Source organism: Taudactylus pleione, unplaced genomic scaffold (assembly GCF_031769625.1).
Source record: "Taudactylus pleione unplaced genomic scaffold, aTauple2 ptg000171l, whole genome shotgun sequence".
Classification (NCBI taxonomy): Eukaryota; Metazoa; Chordata; class Amphibia; order Anura; family Myobatrachidae; genus Taudactylus; species Taudactylus pleione.
Genome location: NW_028284573.1, coordinates 705823 through 725772, shown reverse-complemented (window position 1 = coordinate 725772; position 19950 = coordinate 705823). Strand labels below are relative to the sequence as shown.

Sequence of the window (19950 nt, the reverse complement as noted above, 5' to 3'; positions counted from 1 at the left end):
TCATTGTGCAACTTGAGTAAACCAAGAAGCTTTTATATTTGTGGAAAGATAAACAGCCTGGACCACTTGTTGTGAAACTGCCAGTCCCAGTACATCCTGTCAGCTATCTCCAGGCTATTGCAAAGCATGCTGGGACTTGTAGTGGCACAACACCAGGTTGCCCAGGCCTGCCTAGTCCTGTTGGTTGATGCCTGATCACTCCGCCCTCTTAACACTAATTCCCGGGACTTTATAAGAGTGCAGATTTTTTTTAGGTTGACTTTTTAATTTGAATCTTTTTTTTTTTGTCATGACAAATAGCCGGCCCCCCGTGCGAGGAGTTGTACTCCAGGAACCGCTTCTATGCCAGAATTTCTTTTCCCGGCTGTATTTGTTTTTTTTCTAGAATATTTTTGTACGTTTGTGTTGTACTAATTTTAGGTTCTGTAAACATTTGACTTTGTATGTGCATGTTACTAATTTTATTAAACGATTAATGAACTTATTTCAGTGGTCTTGTGTTATTTATTTTTTTTGCCTTTCCGCTTGCTATAAAAAAAAAATATCCCTATGGTTTGCGCCTCTGATTTTAGGTTGCGTATACTTTTATGGATGATACAAACCGCGTACAGTTTGGCAGAGTAAGAGGACGGCTGGGCCGTTTGCGTGCTAGACATCATGACTGTCATTGGTTTGGCTTTATTTTCTAGAGGAAGGTTATGTAAAAATGTTTCTACGAGGACGCCCGGTCACCATGCATCTACCCAAAGATCAAGTGGAGTCCTACAACTTGGAAGCAAAGGTGGAACTTCCAGCCAAAAAACTTAAACTGGAATGGGTGTATCCTTTTATTATGTGATAAACTGTACATGTCTACATTCACGCTTCAGCTGATGGGGCTTTATTCCTCCTTGTAAGAGCCTAAAGAGAGGACGGCAGCAGAGGATTTATTGCCAGCGTTCGGCAGGTGTGGTGTCTTACGCAGCCACTGGATTGGATGTACCGAGGATCGGCGTTCACGGCCGCCTAACAGTAAGCACTACACACACATAGGGCAGTATTCTGCAATCTGCTGCATAACCGGTGTATAGTCTGCAGACAATCTGATTGTTTTGGGTTTTTTTCAGGACAACAACCCCAACTTTATATAACCAAAACCCTGTGCAAATCTAGGTTAGCAGGATGTGAAAGGAGCTGGGCGGAGATTAAGGCAAAGGCACTGTGGCCATGAGCAATGTCAGGGTTTAATGACTGAAAGGACCCCTGTTGCTTCACTTCCATTTATTAAGGCCGGTGGTTGTATAATTATAGCCGTGTCAGATGTACATTGTGGTGTGGGGAGAGGCGCAGTAGTGTTTTTCAAAGTTGCTAATGTTGTCCGGCATTACCAGACTGTGTGAGAGCAGGTCGTGCAGCACCCAGGGGTCTGGTGGTCCAATCCCTTCTCCCCCTTCCTTGCTGTGAGCAGTCTTCATGAGCTTTGTTTCCAGTGCACCACTCTCTCCATCCCTTATCATCCAGCCAGCACACGGCTATGGTGACCGGGCAATACATGCACGTCCGGGTGTCTTTTCACCATCACAACCAGCAAAGTATTCATAAAAATAGTAACCCTTGGTGCACGGGTGTTGTAGTATGAGGAAATTTTTCCAGCCGGTTGGCATCCAGAATTAGCCGGGTGGCATCCAGAAGTAGCCGGGTGGGAGCCTTCGCAATAATAAAATGTTTTAAACCCTGACTTTTATAATGATTTAATCTTGAAATAACATTTTATATATTAATTCTCTTCTTATTAGAGGCCCAGTCATCTGATTATGAAAAAGCTGCAAAGTCTGTAGGATCTGGTCCTTTTTATACAGCTCCAAGATACTGTCCCCACTTGCCGGCTCCCAAGGTGCCAGGTGGTGCACCCGCCAAAAACAGCCTGGGGAGAACACTGGGCTTCCATATTCTTTACGAGTTGTCGCCGCTTCTTTTGCAGGGGTATAATATCTGGAGCCCTTTTGAAGACTATGGGGTCTATTTACTAAGCAGTGTTAGGAGACAGAGTGAAAAGTGATAAGGTACCAGCCAATCAGCTCCCAACTGTCATTTTACAAACACAGCCTGTGAGATGACAGTTGGGAGCTGATTGGCTGGCACCTTATCACTTTTCACTCTGTCTCCTAACACTGCTTAGTAAATAGGCCCCTAAGAGCCGCACGTTCAGTCACTGAAAACATGTTCCCTACCGTCCTCATGCTCTGTAGTTTATTAACTTCCATATTATTCTTCCTTAACCACCGTATCAGCTACGGCTACCGAGGTCGAGACTGCCGCACTAACCTGTACCTTCTACCTACCGGGGAAACGGTTTATTTTATAGCTTCCGTTGTCGTGTTATATAATGTGGAAGAACAGCTGCAAAGACATTACACTGGCCACAATGATGACGTCAAGTGGTGAGTCCTAATCTACAGCATTCGCCTTACCTGATCTACGCAGAACTTTGTATTAGGTCTTCATTCTGATCATGTTTTCTGCCCGCAGAGGAGTCATGGCACCAAGTTATGTATCTTGTAAGAGTTATTGGATATTTGCATTTCCCTGGCCGGTGGGAGGGCAGAGTCAGTATTCAGTCGCTGCAGAGAGCCCCTGAATGACGATGCTGTGCACGGCATACTCTTGTGTTATTAGCAGTAGTGAGCGAGGGAGGGTCCCATCCTGCAGTAGCTTAATAAGGTACAGTGAGCGTGCAGCGCTGTCAGCATAACGGCAGAACTCATTATGGCATCCTGGTTCCCTTATTCCTGTATGATAAATATTTCAGAGCAGAATGGAGATTCTTCACTGCACCATCAGCATCAGCGCCGGCTATTGGCGGACGGCACAGGGAGATGACATACTGCAAGGCTCTGCTCTAATGACAGACGCCCTTTGTCACTGACTGCTCCTAATGGGCCTGATCCAAAGTCACATGTAATGATACACAGCCGCGTACACATTACAGCCAGCGTGAGATGCGATTCTATGGCAGCGTATTGACCCAAACACGTGTATGTCATGGCCTCAGTAGCTCTGTCTGTATACACAGCAGTTACACCTACTACACTATGCTGGGTGCAGGAGATACGGCACATTCACTGTATACACAGCAGTTACACCTACACTATGCTAGGTGCAGGAGATACGGCACATACACTGTATACACAGCAGTTACACCTACACTATGCTGGGTGCAGGAGATACGGCACATACACTGTATACACAGCAGCCATCGCTGTCACCAGCAGTTACACCTACACAATGCTGGGTGCAGGAGATACGGCACATACACTGTATACACAGCAGTTACACCTACACTATACTTGGTGCAGGAGATACGGTAATTACACTGTATACACAGCAGTTACACCTACACTATGCTGGGTGCAGGAGATACGGTACATACACTGTATACACAGCAGTTACACCTACACTATGCTGGGTGCAGGAGATACGGCACATACACTGTATACACAGCAGCCATCACTGTCATCAGCAGTTACACCTACACTATGCTGGGTGCAGGAGATACGGTACATTCACTGTATACACAGCAGTTACACCTACACTATGCTGGGTGCAGGAGATACGGCACATACACTGTATACACAGCAGTTACACCTACACTATGCTGGGTGCAGGAGATACGGTACATACACTGTATACACAGCAGTTACACCTACATTATACTTGGTGCAGGAGATACGGTACATACACTGTATACACAGCAGTTACACCTACACTATGCTGGGTGCAGGAGATACGGCACATTCACTGTATACACAGCAGTTACACCTACACTATGCTGGGTGCAGGAGATACGATACATACACTGTATATACACAGCAGCCATCGCTGTCACCAGCAGTTACACCTACTACACTATGCTGGGTGCAGGAGATACGGTACATACACTGTATACACAGCAGCCATCGCTGTCATCAGCAGTTACACCTACTACACTATGCTGGGTGCAGGAGATACGGCACCTTCACTGTATACACAGCAGTTACACCTACACTATGCTGGGTGCAGGAGATACGGCACATACACTGTATACACAGCAGCCATCGCTGTCACCAGCAGTTACACCTACACTATGCTGGGTGCAGGAGATACGGCACATACACTGTATACACAGCAGTTACACCTACACTATACTTGGTGCAGGAGATACGGTACATACAGTGTATACACAGCAGCCATCACTGTCATCAGCAGTTACACCTACACTATGCTGGGTGCAGGAGATACGGCACATACACTGTATACACAGCAGTTACACCTACACTATGCTGGGTGCAGGAGATACGGCACATACACTGTATACACAGCAGCCATCGCTGTCATCAGCAGTTACACCTACTACACTATGCTGGGTGCAGGAGATACGGCACATACACTGTATACACAGCAGTTACACCTACACTATGCTGGGTGCAGGAGATACGGCACATACACTGTATACACAGCAGTTACACCTACACTATGCTGGGTGCAGGAGATACGGCACATACACTATACACAGCAGTTACACCTACACTATGCTGGGTGCAGGAGATACGGCACATACACTGTATACACAGCAGTTACACCTACACTATGCTGGGTGCAGGAGATACGGCACATACACTGTATACACAGCAGTTACACCTACACTATGCTGGGTGCAGGAGATACGGCACATACACTGTATATACACAGCAGCCATCGCTGTCACCAGCAGTTACACCTACACTATGCTGGGTGCAGGAGAGATACGGTACATACACTGTATACACAGCAGCCATCGCTGTCACCAGCAGTTACACCTACACTATGCTGGGTGCAGGAGATACGGTACATACACTGTATACACAGCAGTTACACCTACACTGTGCTGGGTGCAGGAGATACGGTACATACACTGTATACACAGCAGTTACACCTACACTATGCTGGGTGCAGGAGATATGGCACATACACTGTATACACAGCAGCCATCGCTGTCATCAGCAGTTACACCTACACTATGCTGGGTGCAGGAGATACGGCACATACACTGTATACACAGCAGTTACACCTACACTATGCTGGGTGCAGGAGATATGGCACATACACTGTATACACAGCAGTTACACCTACACTATGCTGGGTGCAGGAGATACGGCACATACACTTTATACACAGCAGTTACACCTACACTATGCTGGGTGCAGGAGATACGGCACATACACTGTATACACAGCAGTTACACCTACACTATACTTGGTGCAGGAGATACGGTACATACACTGTATACACAGCAGTTACACCTACACTATGCTGGGTGCAGGAGATACGGTACATACAGTGTATACACAGCAGCCATCACTGTCATCAGCAGTTACACCTACACTATGCTGGGTGCAGGAGATACGGCACATACACTGTATACACAGCAGTTACACCTACACTATGCTGGGTGCAGGAGATACGGCACATACACTGTATACACAGCAGTTACACCTACACTATGCTGGGTGCAGGAGATACGGCACATACACTGTATACACAGCAGTTACACCTACACTATGCTGGGTGCAGGAGATACGGCACATACACTGTATACACAGCAGTTACACCTACACTATGCTGGGTGCAGGAGATACGGCACATACACTGTATACACAGCAGTTACACCTACACTATGCTGGGTGCAGGAGATACGGTACATACACTGTATACACAGCAGTTACACCTACACTATGCTGGGTGCAGGAGATACGGCACATACATTGTATACACAGCAGCCATCGCTGTCATCAGCAGTTACACCTACTACACTATGCTGGGTGCAGGAGATACGGCACATTCACTGTATACACAGCAGTTACACCTACACTATGCTGGGTGCAGGAGATACGGCACATACACTGTATATACACAGCAGCCATCGCTGTCACCAGCAGTTACACCTACACTATGCTGGGTGCAGGAGAGATACGGTACATACACTGTATACACAGCAGCCATCGCTGTCACCAGCAGTTACACCTACACTATGCTGGGTGCAGGAGATACGGCACATACACTGTATACACAGCAGTTACACCTACACTATACTTTGTGCAGGAGATACGGTACATACACTGTATACACAGCAGTTACACCTACACTATGCTGGGTGCAGGAGATACGGCACATACACTGTATACACAGCAGCCATCGCTGTCACCAGCAGTTACACCTACACAATGCTGGGTGCAGGAGATACGGCACATACACTGTATACACAGCAGTTACACCTACACTATACTTGGTGCAGGAGATACGGTAATTACACTGTATACACAGCAGTTACACCTACACTATGCTGGGTGCAGGAGATACGGTACATACACTGTATACACAGCAGTTACACCTACACTATGCTGGGTGCAGGAGATACGGCACATACACTGTATACACAGCAGCCATCACTGTCATCAGCAGTTACACCTACACTATGCTGGGTGCAGGAGATACGGTACATTCACTGTATACACAGCAGTTACACCTACACTATGCTGGGTGCAGGAGATACGGCACATACACTGTATACACAGCAGTTACACCTACACTATGCTGGGTGCAGGAGATACGGTACATACACTGTATACACAGCAGTTACACCTACATTATACTTGGTGCAGGAGATACGGTACATACACTGTATACACAGCAGTTACACCTACACTATGCTGGGTGCAGGAGATACGGCACATTCACTGTATACACAGCAGTTACACCTACACTATGCTGGGTGCAGGAGATACGATACATACACTGTATATACACAGCAGCCATCGCTGTCACCAGCAGTTACACCTACTACACTATGCTGGGTGCAGGAGATACGGTACATACACTGTATACACAGCAGCCATCGCTGTCATCAGCAGTTACACCTACTACACTATGCTGGGTGCAGGAGATACGGCACCTTCACTGTATACACAGCAGTTACACCTACACTATGCTGGGTGCAGGAGATACGGCACATACACTGTATACACAGCAGCCATCGCTGTCACCAGCAGTTACACCTACACTATGCTGGGTGCAGGAGATACGGCACATACACTGTATACACAGCAGTTACACCTACACTATACTTGGTGCAGGAGATACGGTACATACAGTGTATACACAGCAGCCATCACTGTCATCAGCAGTTACACCTACACTATGCTGGGTGCAGGAGATACGGCACATACACTGTATACACAGCAGTTACACCTACACTATGCTGGGTGCAGGAGATACGGCACATACACTGTATACACAGCAGCCATCGCTGTCATCAGCAGTTACACCTACTACACTATGCTGGGTGCAGGAGATACGGCACATACACTGTATACACAGCAGTTACACCTACACTATGCTGGGTGCAGGAGATACGGCACATACACTGTATACACAGCAGTTACACCTACACTATGCTGGGTGCAGGAGATACGGCACATACACTATACACAGCAGTTACACCTACACTATGCTGGGTGCAGGAGATACGGCACATACACTGTATACACAGCAGTTACACCTACACTATGCTGGGTGCAGGAGATACGGCACATACACTGTATACACAGCAGTTACACCTACACTATGCTGGGTGCAGGAGATACGGCACATACACTGTATATACACAGCAGCCATCGCTGTCACCAGCAGTTACACCTACACTATGCTGGGTGCAGGAGAGATACGGTACATACACTGTATACACAGCAGCCATCGCTGTCACCAGCAGTTACACCTACACTATGCTGGGTGCAGGAGATACGGTACATACACTGTATACACAGCAGTTACACCTACACTGTGCTGGGTGCAGGAGATACGGTACATACACTGTATACACAGCAGTTACACCTACACTATGCTGGGTGCAGGAGATATGGCACATACACTGTATACACAGCAGCCATCGCTGTCATCAGCAGTTACACCTACACTATGCTGGGTGCAGGAGATACGGCACATACACTGTATACACAGCAGTTACACCTACACTATGCTGGGTGCAGGAGATATGGCACATACACTGTATACACAGCAGTTACACCTACACTATGCTGGGTGCAGGAGATACGGCACATACACTTTATACACAGCAGTTACACCTACACTATGCTGGGTGCAGGAGATACGGCACATACACTGTATACACAGCAGTTACACCTACACTATACTTGGTGCAGGAGATACGGTACATACACTGTATACACAGCAGTTACACCTACACTATGCTGGGTGCAGGAGATACGGTACATACAGTGTATACACAGCAGCCATCACTGTCATCAGCAGTTACACCTACACTATGCTGGGTGCAGGAGATACGGCACATACACTGTATACACAGCAGTTACACCTACACTATGCTGGGTGCAGGAGATACGGCACATACACTGTATACACAGCAGTTACACCTACACTATGCTGGGTGCAGGAGATACGGCACATACACTGTATACACAGCAGTTACACCTACACTATGCTGGGTGCAGGAGATACGGCACATACACTGTATACACAGCAGTTACACCTACACTATGCTGGGTGCAGGAGATAGGGCACATACACTGTATACACAGCAGTTACACCTACACTATGCTGGGTGCAGGAGATACGGTACATACACTGTATACACAGCAGTTACACCTACACTATGCTGGGTGCAGGAGATACGGCACATACATTGTATACACAGCAGCCATCGCTGTCATCAGCAGTTACACCTACTACACTATGCTGGGTGCAGGAGATACGGCACATTCACTGTATACACAGCAGTTACACCTACACTATGCTGGGTGCAGGAGATACGGCACATACACTGTATATACACAGCAGCCATCGCTGTCACCAGCAGTTACACCTACACTATGCTGGGTGCAGGAGAGATACGGTACATACACTGTATACACAGCAGCCATCGCTGTCACCAGCAGTTACACCTACACTATGCTGGGTGCAGGAGATACGGCACATACACTGTATACACAGCAGTTACACCTACACTATACTTGGTGCAGGAGATACGGTACATACACTGTATACACAGCAGTTACACCTACACTATGCTGGGTGCAGGAGATACGGCACATACACTGTATACACAGCAGTTACACCTACACTATGCTGGGTGCAGGAGATACGGTACATACACTGTATACACAGCAGTTACACCTACACTATGCTGGGTGCAGGAGATACGGTACATACACTGTATACACAGCAGCCATCACTGTCATCAGCAGTTACACCTACACTATGCTGGGTGCAGGAGATACGGCACATTCACTGTATACACAGCAGTTACACCTACACTATGCTGGGTGCAGGAGATACGGCACATACACTGTATATACACAGCAGCCATCGCTGTCACCAGCAGTTACACCTACACTATGCTGGGTGCAGGAGATACGGTACATTCACTGTATACACAGCAGTTACACCTACACTATGCTGGGTGCAGGAGATACGGCACATACACTGTATACACAGCAGTTACACCTACACTATGCTGGGTGCAGGAGATACGGTACATACACTGTATACACAGCAGTTACACCTACATTATACTTGGTGCAGGAGATACGGTACATACACTGTATACACAGCAGTTACACCTACACTATGCTGGGTGCAGGAGATACGATACATACACTGTATATACACAGCAGCCATCGCTGTCACCAGCAGTTACACCTACTACACTATGCTGGGTGCAGGAGATACGGTACATACACTGTATACACAGCAGTTACACCTACACTATGCTGGGTGCAGGAGATACGGTACATACACTGTATACACAGCAGCCATCACTGTCATCAGCAGTTACACCTACTACACTATGCTGGGTGCAGGAGATACGGCACATTCACTGTATACACAGCAGTTACACCTACACTATGCTGGGTGCAGGAGATACGGCACATACACTGTATATACACAGCAGCCATCGCTGTCACCAGCAGTTACACCTACACTATGCTGGGTGCAGGAGATACGGTACATTCACTGTATACACAGCAGTTACACCTACACTATGCTGGGTGCAGGAGATACGGCACATACACTGTATACACAGCAGTTACACCTACACTATGCTGGGTGCAGGAGATACGGTACATACACTGTATACACAGCAGTTACACCTACATTATACTTGGTGCAGGAGATACGGTACATACACTGTATACACAGCAGTTACACCTACACTATGCTGGGTGCAGGAGATACGATACATACACTGTATATACACAGCAGCCATCGCTGTCACCAGCAGTTACACCTACTACACTATGCTGGGTGCAGGAGATACGGTACATACACTGTATACACAGCAGCCATCGCTGTCATCAGCAGTTACACCTACTACACTATGCTGGGTGCAGGAGATACGGCACATTCACTGTATACACAGCAGTTACACCTACACTATGCTGGGTGCAGGAGATACGGCACATACACTGTATACACAGCAGCCATCGCTGTCACCAGCAGTTACACCTACACTATGCTGGGTGCAGGAGATACGGCACATACACTGTATACACAGCAGTTACACCTACACTATGCTGGGTGCAGGAGATACGGCACATACACTGTATACACAGCAGTTACACCTACACTATGCTGGGTGCAGGAGATACGGCACATACACTGTATACACAGCAGTTACACCTACACTATGCTGGGTGCAGGAGATACGGCACATACACTGTATACACAGCAGTTACACCTACACTATGCTGGGTGCAGGAGATACGGCACATACACTGTATATACACAGCAGCCATCGCTGTCACCAGCAGTTACACCTACACTATGCTGGGTGCAGGAGAGATACGGTACATACACTGTATACACAGCAGCCATCGCTGTCACCAGCAGTTACACCTACACTATGCTGGGTGCAGAAGATACGGTACATACACTGTATACACAGCAGTTACACCTACACTGTGCTGGGTGCAGGAGATACGGTACATACACTGTATACACAGCAGTTACACCTACACTATGCTGGGTGCAGGAGATATGGCACATACACTGTATACACAGCAGCCATCGCTGTCATCAGCAGTTACACCTACACTATGCTGGGTGCAGGAGATACGGCACATACACTGTATACACAGCAGTTACACCTACACTATGCTGGGTGCAGGAGATATGGCACATACACTGTATACACAGCAGTTACACCTACACTATGCTGGGTGCAGGAGATACGGCACATACACTGTATACACAGCAGTTACACCTACACTATGCTGGGTGCAGGAGATACGGCACATACACTGTATACACAGCAGTTACACCTACACTATACTTGGTGCAGGAGATACGGTACATACACTGTATACACAGCAGTTACACCTACACTATGCTGGGTGCAGGAGATACGGTACATACAGTGTATACACAGCAGCCATCACTGTCATCAGCAGTTACACCTACACTATGCTGGGTGCAGGAGATACGGCACATACACTGTATACACAGCAGTTACACCTACACTATGCTGGGTGCAGGAGATACGGCACATACACTGTATACACAGCAGTTACACCTACACTATGCTGGGTGCAGGAGATACGGCACATACACTGTATACACAGCAGTTACACCTACACTATGCTGGGTGCAGGAGATACGGCACATACACTGTATACACAGCAGTTACACCTACACTATGCTGGGTGCAGGAGATACGGCACATACACTGTATACACAGCAGTTACACCTACACTATGCTGGGTGCAGGAGATACGGTACATACACTGTATACACAGCAGTTACACCTACACTATGCTGGGTGCAGGAGATACGGCACATACACTGTATACACAGCAGCCATCGCTGTCATCAGCAGTTACACCTACTACACTATGCTGGGTGCAGGAGATACGGCACATTCACTGTATACACAGCAGTTACACCTACACTATGCTGGGTGCAGGAGATACGGCACATACACTGTATATACACAGCAGCCATCGCTGTCACCAGCAGTTACACCTACACTATGCTGGGTGCAGGAGAGATACGGTACATACACTGTATACACAGCAGCCATCGCTGTCACCAGCAGTTACACCTACACTATGCTGGGTGCAGGAGATACGGCACATACACTGTATACACAGCAGTTACACCTACACTATACTTGGTGCAGGAGATACGGTACATACACTGTATACACAGCAGTTACACCTACACTATGCTGGGTGCAGGAGATACGGCACATACACTGTATACACAGCAGTTACACCTACACTATGCTGGGTGCAGGAGATACGGCACATACACTGTATACACAGCAGTTACACCTACACTATGCTGGGTGCAGGAGATACGGTACATACACTGTATACACAGCAGTTACACCTACACTATGCTGGGTGCAGGAGATACGGTACATACACTGTATACACAGCAGCCATCACTGTCATCAGCAGTTACACCTACTACACTATGCTGGGTGCAGGAGATACGGCACATTCACTGTATACACAGCAGTTACACCTACACTATGCTGGGTGCAAGAGATACGGCACATACACTGTATATACACAGCAGCCATCGCTGTCACCAGCAGTTACACCTACACTATGCTGGGTGCAGGAGATACGGTACATTCACTGTATACACAGCAGTTACACCTACACTATGCTGGGTGCAGGAGATACGGCACATACACTGTATACACAGCAGTTACACCTACACTATGCTGGGTGCAGGAGATACGGTACATACACTGTATACACAGCAGTTTCACCTACATTATACTTGGTGCAGGAGATACGGTACATACACTGTATACACAGCAGTTACACCTACACTATGCTGGGTGCAGGAGATACGATACATACACTGTATATACACAGCAGCCATCGCTGTCACCAGCAGTTACACCTACTACACTATGCTGGGTGCAGAAGATACGGCACATTCACTGTATACAGAGCAGTTACACCTACACTATGCTGGGTGCAGGAGATACGGCACATACACTGTATATACACAGCAGCCATCGCTGTCACCAGCAGTTACACCTACACTATGCTGGGTGCAGGAGATACGGTACATTCACTGTATACACAGCAGTTACACCTACACTATGCTGGGTGCAGGAGATACGGCACATACACTGTATACACAGCAGTTACACCTACACTATGCTGGGTGCAGGAGATACGGTACATACACTGTATACACAGCAGTTACACCTACATTATACTTGGTGCAGGAGATACGGTACATACACTGTATACACAGCAGTTACACCTACACTATGCTGGGTGCAGGAGATACGATACATACACTGTATATACACAGCAGCCATCGCTGTCACCAGCAGTTACACCTACTACACTATGCTGGGTGCAGGAGATACGGCACATTCACTGTATACACAGCAGTTACACCTACACTATGCTGGGTGCAGGAGATACGGCACATACACTGTATATACACAGCAGCCATCGCTGTCACCAGCAGTTACACCTACACTATGCTGGGTGCAGGAGATACGGTACATTCACTGTATACACAGCAGTTACACCTACACTATGCTGGGTGCAGGAGATACGGCACATACACTGTATACACAGCAGTTACACCTACACTATGCTGGGTGCAGGAGATACGGTACATACACTGTATACACAGCAGTTACACCTACATTATACTTGGTGCAGGAGATACGGTACATACACTGTATACACAGCAGTTACACCTACACTATGCTGGGTGCAGGAGATACGATACATACACTGTATATACACAGCAGCCATCGCTGTCACCAGCAGTTACACCTACTACACTATGCTGGGTGCAGGAGATACGGTACATACACTGTATACACAGCAGCCATCGCTGTCATCAGCAGTTACACCTACTACACTATGCTGGGTGCAGGAGATACGGCACATTCACTGTATACACAGCAGTTACACCTACACTATGCTGGGTGCAGGAGATACGGCACATACACTGTATACACAGCAGCCATCGCTGTCACCAGCAGTTACACCTACACTATGCTGGGTGCAGGAGATACGGCACATACACTGTATACACAGCAGTTACACCTACACTATACTTGGTGCAGGAGATACGGTACATACAGTGTATACACAGCAGCCATCACTGTCATCAGCAGTTACACCTACACTATGCTGGGTGCAGGAGATACGGCACATACACTGTATACACAGCAGTTACACCTACACTATGCTGGGTGCAGGAGATACGGCACATACACTGTATACACAGCAGCCATCGCTGTCATCAGCAGTTACACCTACTACACTATGCTGGGTGCAGGAGATACGGCACATACACTGTATACACAGCAGTTACACCTACACTATGCTGGGTGCAGGAGATACGGCACATACACTGTATACACAGCAGTTACACCTACACTATGCTGGGTGCAGGAGATACGGCACATACACTGTATACACAGCAGTTACACCTACACTATGCTGGGTGCAGGAGATACGGCACATACACTGTATACACAGCAGTTACACCTACACTATGCTGGGTGCAGGAGATACGGCACATACACTGTATACACAGCAGTTACACCTACACTATGCTGGGTGCAGGAGATACGGCACATACACTGTATACACAGCAGTTACACCTACACTATGCTGGGTGCAGGAGATACGGCACATACACTGTATACACAGCAGTTACACCTACACTATGCTGGGTGCAGGAGATACGGCACATACACTGTATACACAGCAGTTACACCTACACTATGCTGGGTGCAGGAGATACGGCACATACACTGTATATACACAGCAGCCATCTCTGTCACCAGCAGTTACACCTACACTATGCTGGGTGCAGGAGATACGGCACATACACTGTATATACACAGCAGCCATCGCTGTCATCAGCAGTTACACCTACACTATGCTGGGTGCAGGAGATACGGCACATACACTGTATACACAGCAGTTACACCTACACTATGCTGGGTGCAGGAGATATGGCACATACACTGTATACACAGCAGTTACACCTACACTATGCTGGGTGCAGGAGATACGGCACATACACTGTATACACAGCAGTTACACCTACACTATGCTGGGTGCAGGAGATACGGCACATACACTGTATACACAGCAGTTACACCTACACTATACTTGGTGCAGGAGATACGGTACATACACTGTATACACAGCAGTTACACCTACACTATGCTGGGTGCAGGAGATACGGTACATACAGTGTATAGACAGCAGCCATCACTGTCATCAGCAGTTACACCTACACTATGCTGGGTGCAGGAGATACGGCACATACACTGTATACACAGCAGTTACACCTACACTATGCTGGGTGCAGGAGATACGGCACATACACTGTATACACAGCAGTTACACCTACACTATGCTGGGTGCAGGAGATACGGCACATACACTGTATACACAGCAGTTACACCTACACTATGCTGGGTGCAGGAGATACGGCACATACACTGTATACACAGCAGTTACACCTACACTATGCTGGGTGCAGGAGATACGGTACATACACTGTATACACAGCAGTTACACCTACACTATGCTGGGTGCAGGAGATACGGCACATACACTGTATACACAGCAGTTACACCTACACTATGCTGGGTGCAGGAGATACGGTACATACACTGTATACACAGCAGCCATCGCTGTCACCAGCAGTTACACCTACACTATGCTGGGTGCAGGAGATACGGCACATACACTGTATACACAGCAGTTACACCTACACTATACTTGGTGCAGGAGATACGGTACATACACTGTATACACAGCAGTTACACCTACACTATGCTGGGTGCAGGAGATACGGCACATACACTGTATACACAGCAGTTACACCTACACTATGCTGGGTGCAGGAGATACGGCACATACACTGTATACACAGCAGTTACACCTACACTATGCTGGGTGCAGGAGATACGGTACATACACTGTATACACAGCAGTTACACCTACACTATGCTGGGTGCAGGAGATACGGTACATACACTGTATACACAGCAGCCATCACTGTCCTCAGCAGTTACACCTACTACACTATGCTGGGTGCAGGAGATACGGCACATTCACTGTATACACAGCAGTTACACCTACACTATGCTGGGTGCAGGAGATACGGCACATACACTGTATATACACAGCAGCCATCGCTGTCACCAGCAGTTACACCTACACTATGCTGGGTGCAGGAGATACGGTACATACACTGTATACACAGCAGTTACACCTACACTGTGCTGGGTGCAGGAGATACGGCACATACACTGTATACACAGCAGCCATCACTGTCATCAGCAGTTACACCTACTACACTATGCTGGGTGCAGGAGATACGGCACATTCACTGTATACACAGCAGTTACACCTACACTATGCTGGGTGCAGGAGATACGGCACATACACTGTATACACAGCAGTTACAGCTACACTATGCTGGGTGCAGGAGATACGGCACATACACTGTATATACACAGCAGCCATCGCTGTCACCAGCAGTTACACCTACACTATGCTGGGTGCAGGAGATACGGCACATACACTGTATACACAGCAGTTACACCTACACTATACTTGGTGCAGGAGATACGGTACATACACTGTATACACAGCAGTTACACCTACACTATGCTGGGTGCAGGAGATACGGTGCATACACTGTATACACAGCAGTTACACCTACACTATGCTGGGTGCAGGAGATACGGTACATACACTGTATACACAGCAGTTACACCTACACTATGCTGGGTGCAGGAGATACGGTGCATACACTGTATACACAGCAGTTACACCTACACTATGCTGGGTGCAGGAGATACGGCACATACTGTATACACAGCAGCCATCGCTGTCATCAGCAGTTACACCTACTACACTATGCTGGGTGCAGGAGATACGGTACATTCACTGTATACACAGCAGTTACACCTACACTATGCTGGGTGCAGGAGATACGGCACATACACTGTATATACACAGCAGCCATCGCTGTCATCAGCAGTTACACCTACACTATGCTGGGTGCAGGAGATACGGCACATACACTGTATACACAGCAGTTACACCTACACTATACTTGGTGCAGGAGATACGGTACATACACTGTATACACAGCAGTTACACCTACACTATGCTGGGTGCAGGAGATACGGCACATACACTGTATACACAGCAGTTACACCTACACTATGCTGGGTGCAGGAGATACGGCACATACACTGTATACACAGCAGTTACACCTACACTATGCTGGGTGCAGGAGATACGGCACATACACTGTATACACAGCAGTTACACCTACACTATGCTGGGTGCAGGAGATACGGCACATACACTGTATACACAGCAGTTACACCTACACTATGCTGGGTGCAGGAGATACGGCACATACACTGTATATACACAGCAGCCATCGCTGTCACCAGCAGTTACACCTACACTATGCTGGGTGCAGGAGAGATACGGTACATACACTGTATACACAGCAGCCATCGCTGTCACCAGCAGTTACACCTACACTATGCTGGGTGCAGGAGATACGGTACATACACTGTATACACAGCAGTTACACCTACACTGTGCTGGGTGCAGGAGATACGGTACATACACTGTATACACAGCAGTTACACCTACACTATGCTGGGTGCAGGAGATACGGCACATACACTGTATACACAGCAGCCATCGCTGTCATCAGCAGTTACACCTACACTATGCTGGGTGCAGGAGATACGGCACATACACTGTATACACAGCAGTTACACCTACACTATGCTGGGTGCAGGAGATACGGCACATACACTGTATACACAGCAGTTACACCTACACTATGCTGGGTGCAGGAGATACGGCACATACACTGTATACACAGCAGTTACACCTACACTATTCTGGGTGCAGGAGATACGGCACATACACTGTATACACAGCAGTTACACCTACACTATGCTGGGTGCAGGAGATACGGCACATACACTGTATACACAGCAGTTACACCTACACTATACTTGGTGCAGGAGATACGGTACATACACTGTATACACAGCAGTTACACCTACACTATGCTGGGTGCAGGAGATACGGTACATACAGTGTATACACAGCAGCCATCACTGTCATCAGCAGTTACACCTACACTATGCTGGGTGCAGGAGATACGGCACATACACTGTATACACAGCAGTTACACCTACACTATGCTGGGTGCAGGAGATACGGCACATACACTGTATACACAGCAGTTACACCTACACTATGCTGGGTGCAGGAGATACGGCACATACACTGTATACACAGCAGTTACACCTACACTATGCTGGGTGCAGGAGATACGGCACATACACTGTATACACAGCAGTTACACCTACACTATGCTGGGTGCAGGAGATACGGTACATACACTGTATACACAGCAGTTACACCTACACTATGCTGGGTGCAGGAGATACGGCACATACACTGTATACACAGCAGTTACACCTACACTATGCTGGGTGCAGGAGATACGGCACATACACTGTATACACAGCAGTTACACCTACACTATGCTGGGTGCAGGAGATACGGCACATACACTGTATACACAGCAGTTACACCTACACTATGCTGGGTGCAGGAGATACGGCACATACACTGTATACACAGCAGCCATCGCTGTCATCAGCAGTTACACCTACTACACTATGCTGGGTGCAGGAGATACGGCACATTCACTGTATACACAGCAGTTACACCTACACTATGCTGGGTGCAGGAGATACGGCACATACACTGTATATACACAGCAGCCATCGCTGTCACCAGCAGTTACACCTACACTATGCTGGGTGCAGGAGATACGGTACATACACTGTATACACAGCAGTTACACCTACACTGTGCTGGGTGCAGGAGATACGGCACATACACTGTATACACAGCAGCCATCACTGTCATCAGCAGTTACACCTACTACACTATGCTGGGTGCAGGAGATACGGCACATTCACTGTATACACAGCAGTTACACCTACACTATGCTGGGTGCAGGAGATACGGCACATACACTGTATACACAGCAGTTACACCTACACTATGCTGGGTGCAGGAGATACGGCACATACACTGTATATACACAGCAGCCATCGCTGTCACCAGCAGTTACACCTACACTATGCTGGGTGCAGGAGATACGGCACATGCACTGTTTACACAGCAGTTACACCTACACTATACTTGGTGCAGGAGATACGGTACATACACTGTATACACAGCAGTTACACCTACACTATGCTGGGTGCAGGAGATACGGTACATACACTGTATACACAGCAGTTACACCTACACTATGCTGGGTGCAGGAGATACGGCACATACACTGTATACACAGCAGTTACACCTACACTATGCTGGGTGCAGGAGATACGGTGCATACACTGTATACACAGCAGTTACACCTACACTATGCTGGGTGCAGGAGATACGACACATACACTGTATACACAGCAGTTACACCTACACTATGCTGGGTGCAGGAGATACGGTACATACACTGTATACACAGCAGTTACACCTACACTATGCTGGGTGCAGGAGATACGGCACATACACTGTATACACAGCAGCCATCGCTGTCATCAGCAGTTACACCTACTACACTATGCTGGGTGCAGGAGATACGGCACATTCACTGTATACACAGCAGTTACACCTACACTATGCTGGGTGCAGGAGATACGGCACATACACTGTATACACAGCAGTTACACCTACACTATGCTGGGTGCAGGAGATACGGCACATACACTGTATACACAGCAGCCATCGCTGTCATCAGCAGTTACACCTACTACACTATGCTGGGTGCAGGAGATACGGC

The 19950-nt window shown here is 47.6% G+C and overlaps 1 protein-coding gene across 4 annotated transcripts in view; it reads left to right on the top strand.

Annotated features, from left to right (window-relative positions):
* EML1 (EMAP like 1) overlaps positions 1-19950 on the top strand; it is a 191281-nt gene that overhangs the window by 117356 nt on the left and 53975 nt on the right. For all 4 annotated transcript variants that reach the window (XM_088475399.1, XM_088475397.1, XM_088475398.1 and 1 more), the window contains 2 exons: positions 690-819; positions 2271-2420. In XM_088475399.1, coding sequence (XP_088331525.1) covers positions 690-819; positions 2271-2420 — 280 coding nt within the window. The remainder of the gene's footprint in view (positions 1-689; positions 820-2270; positions 2421-19950) is intronic.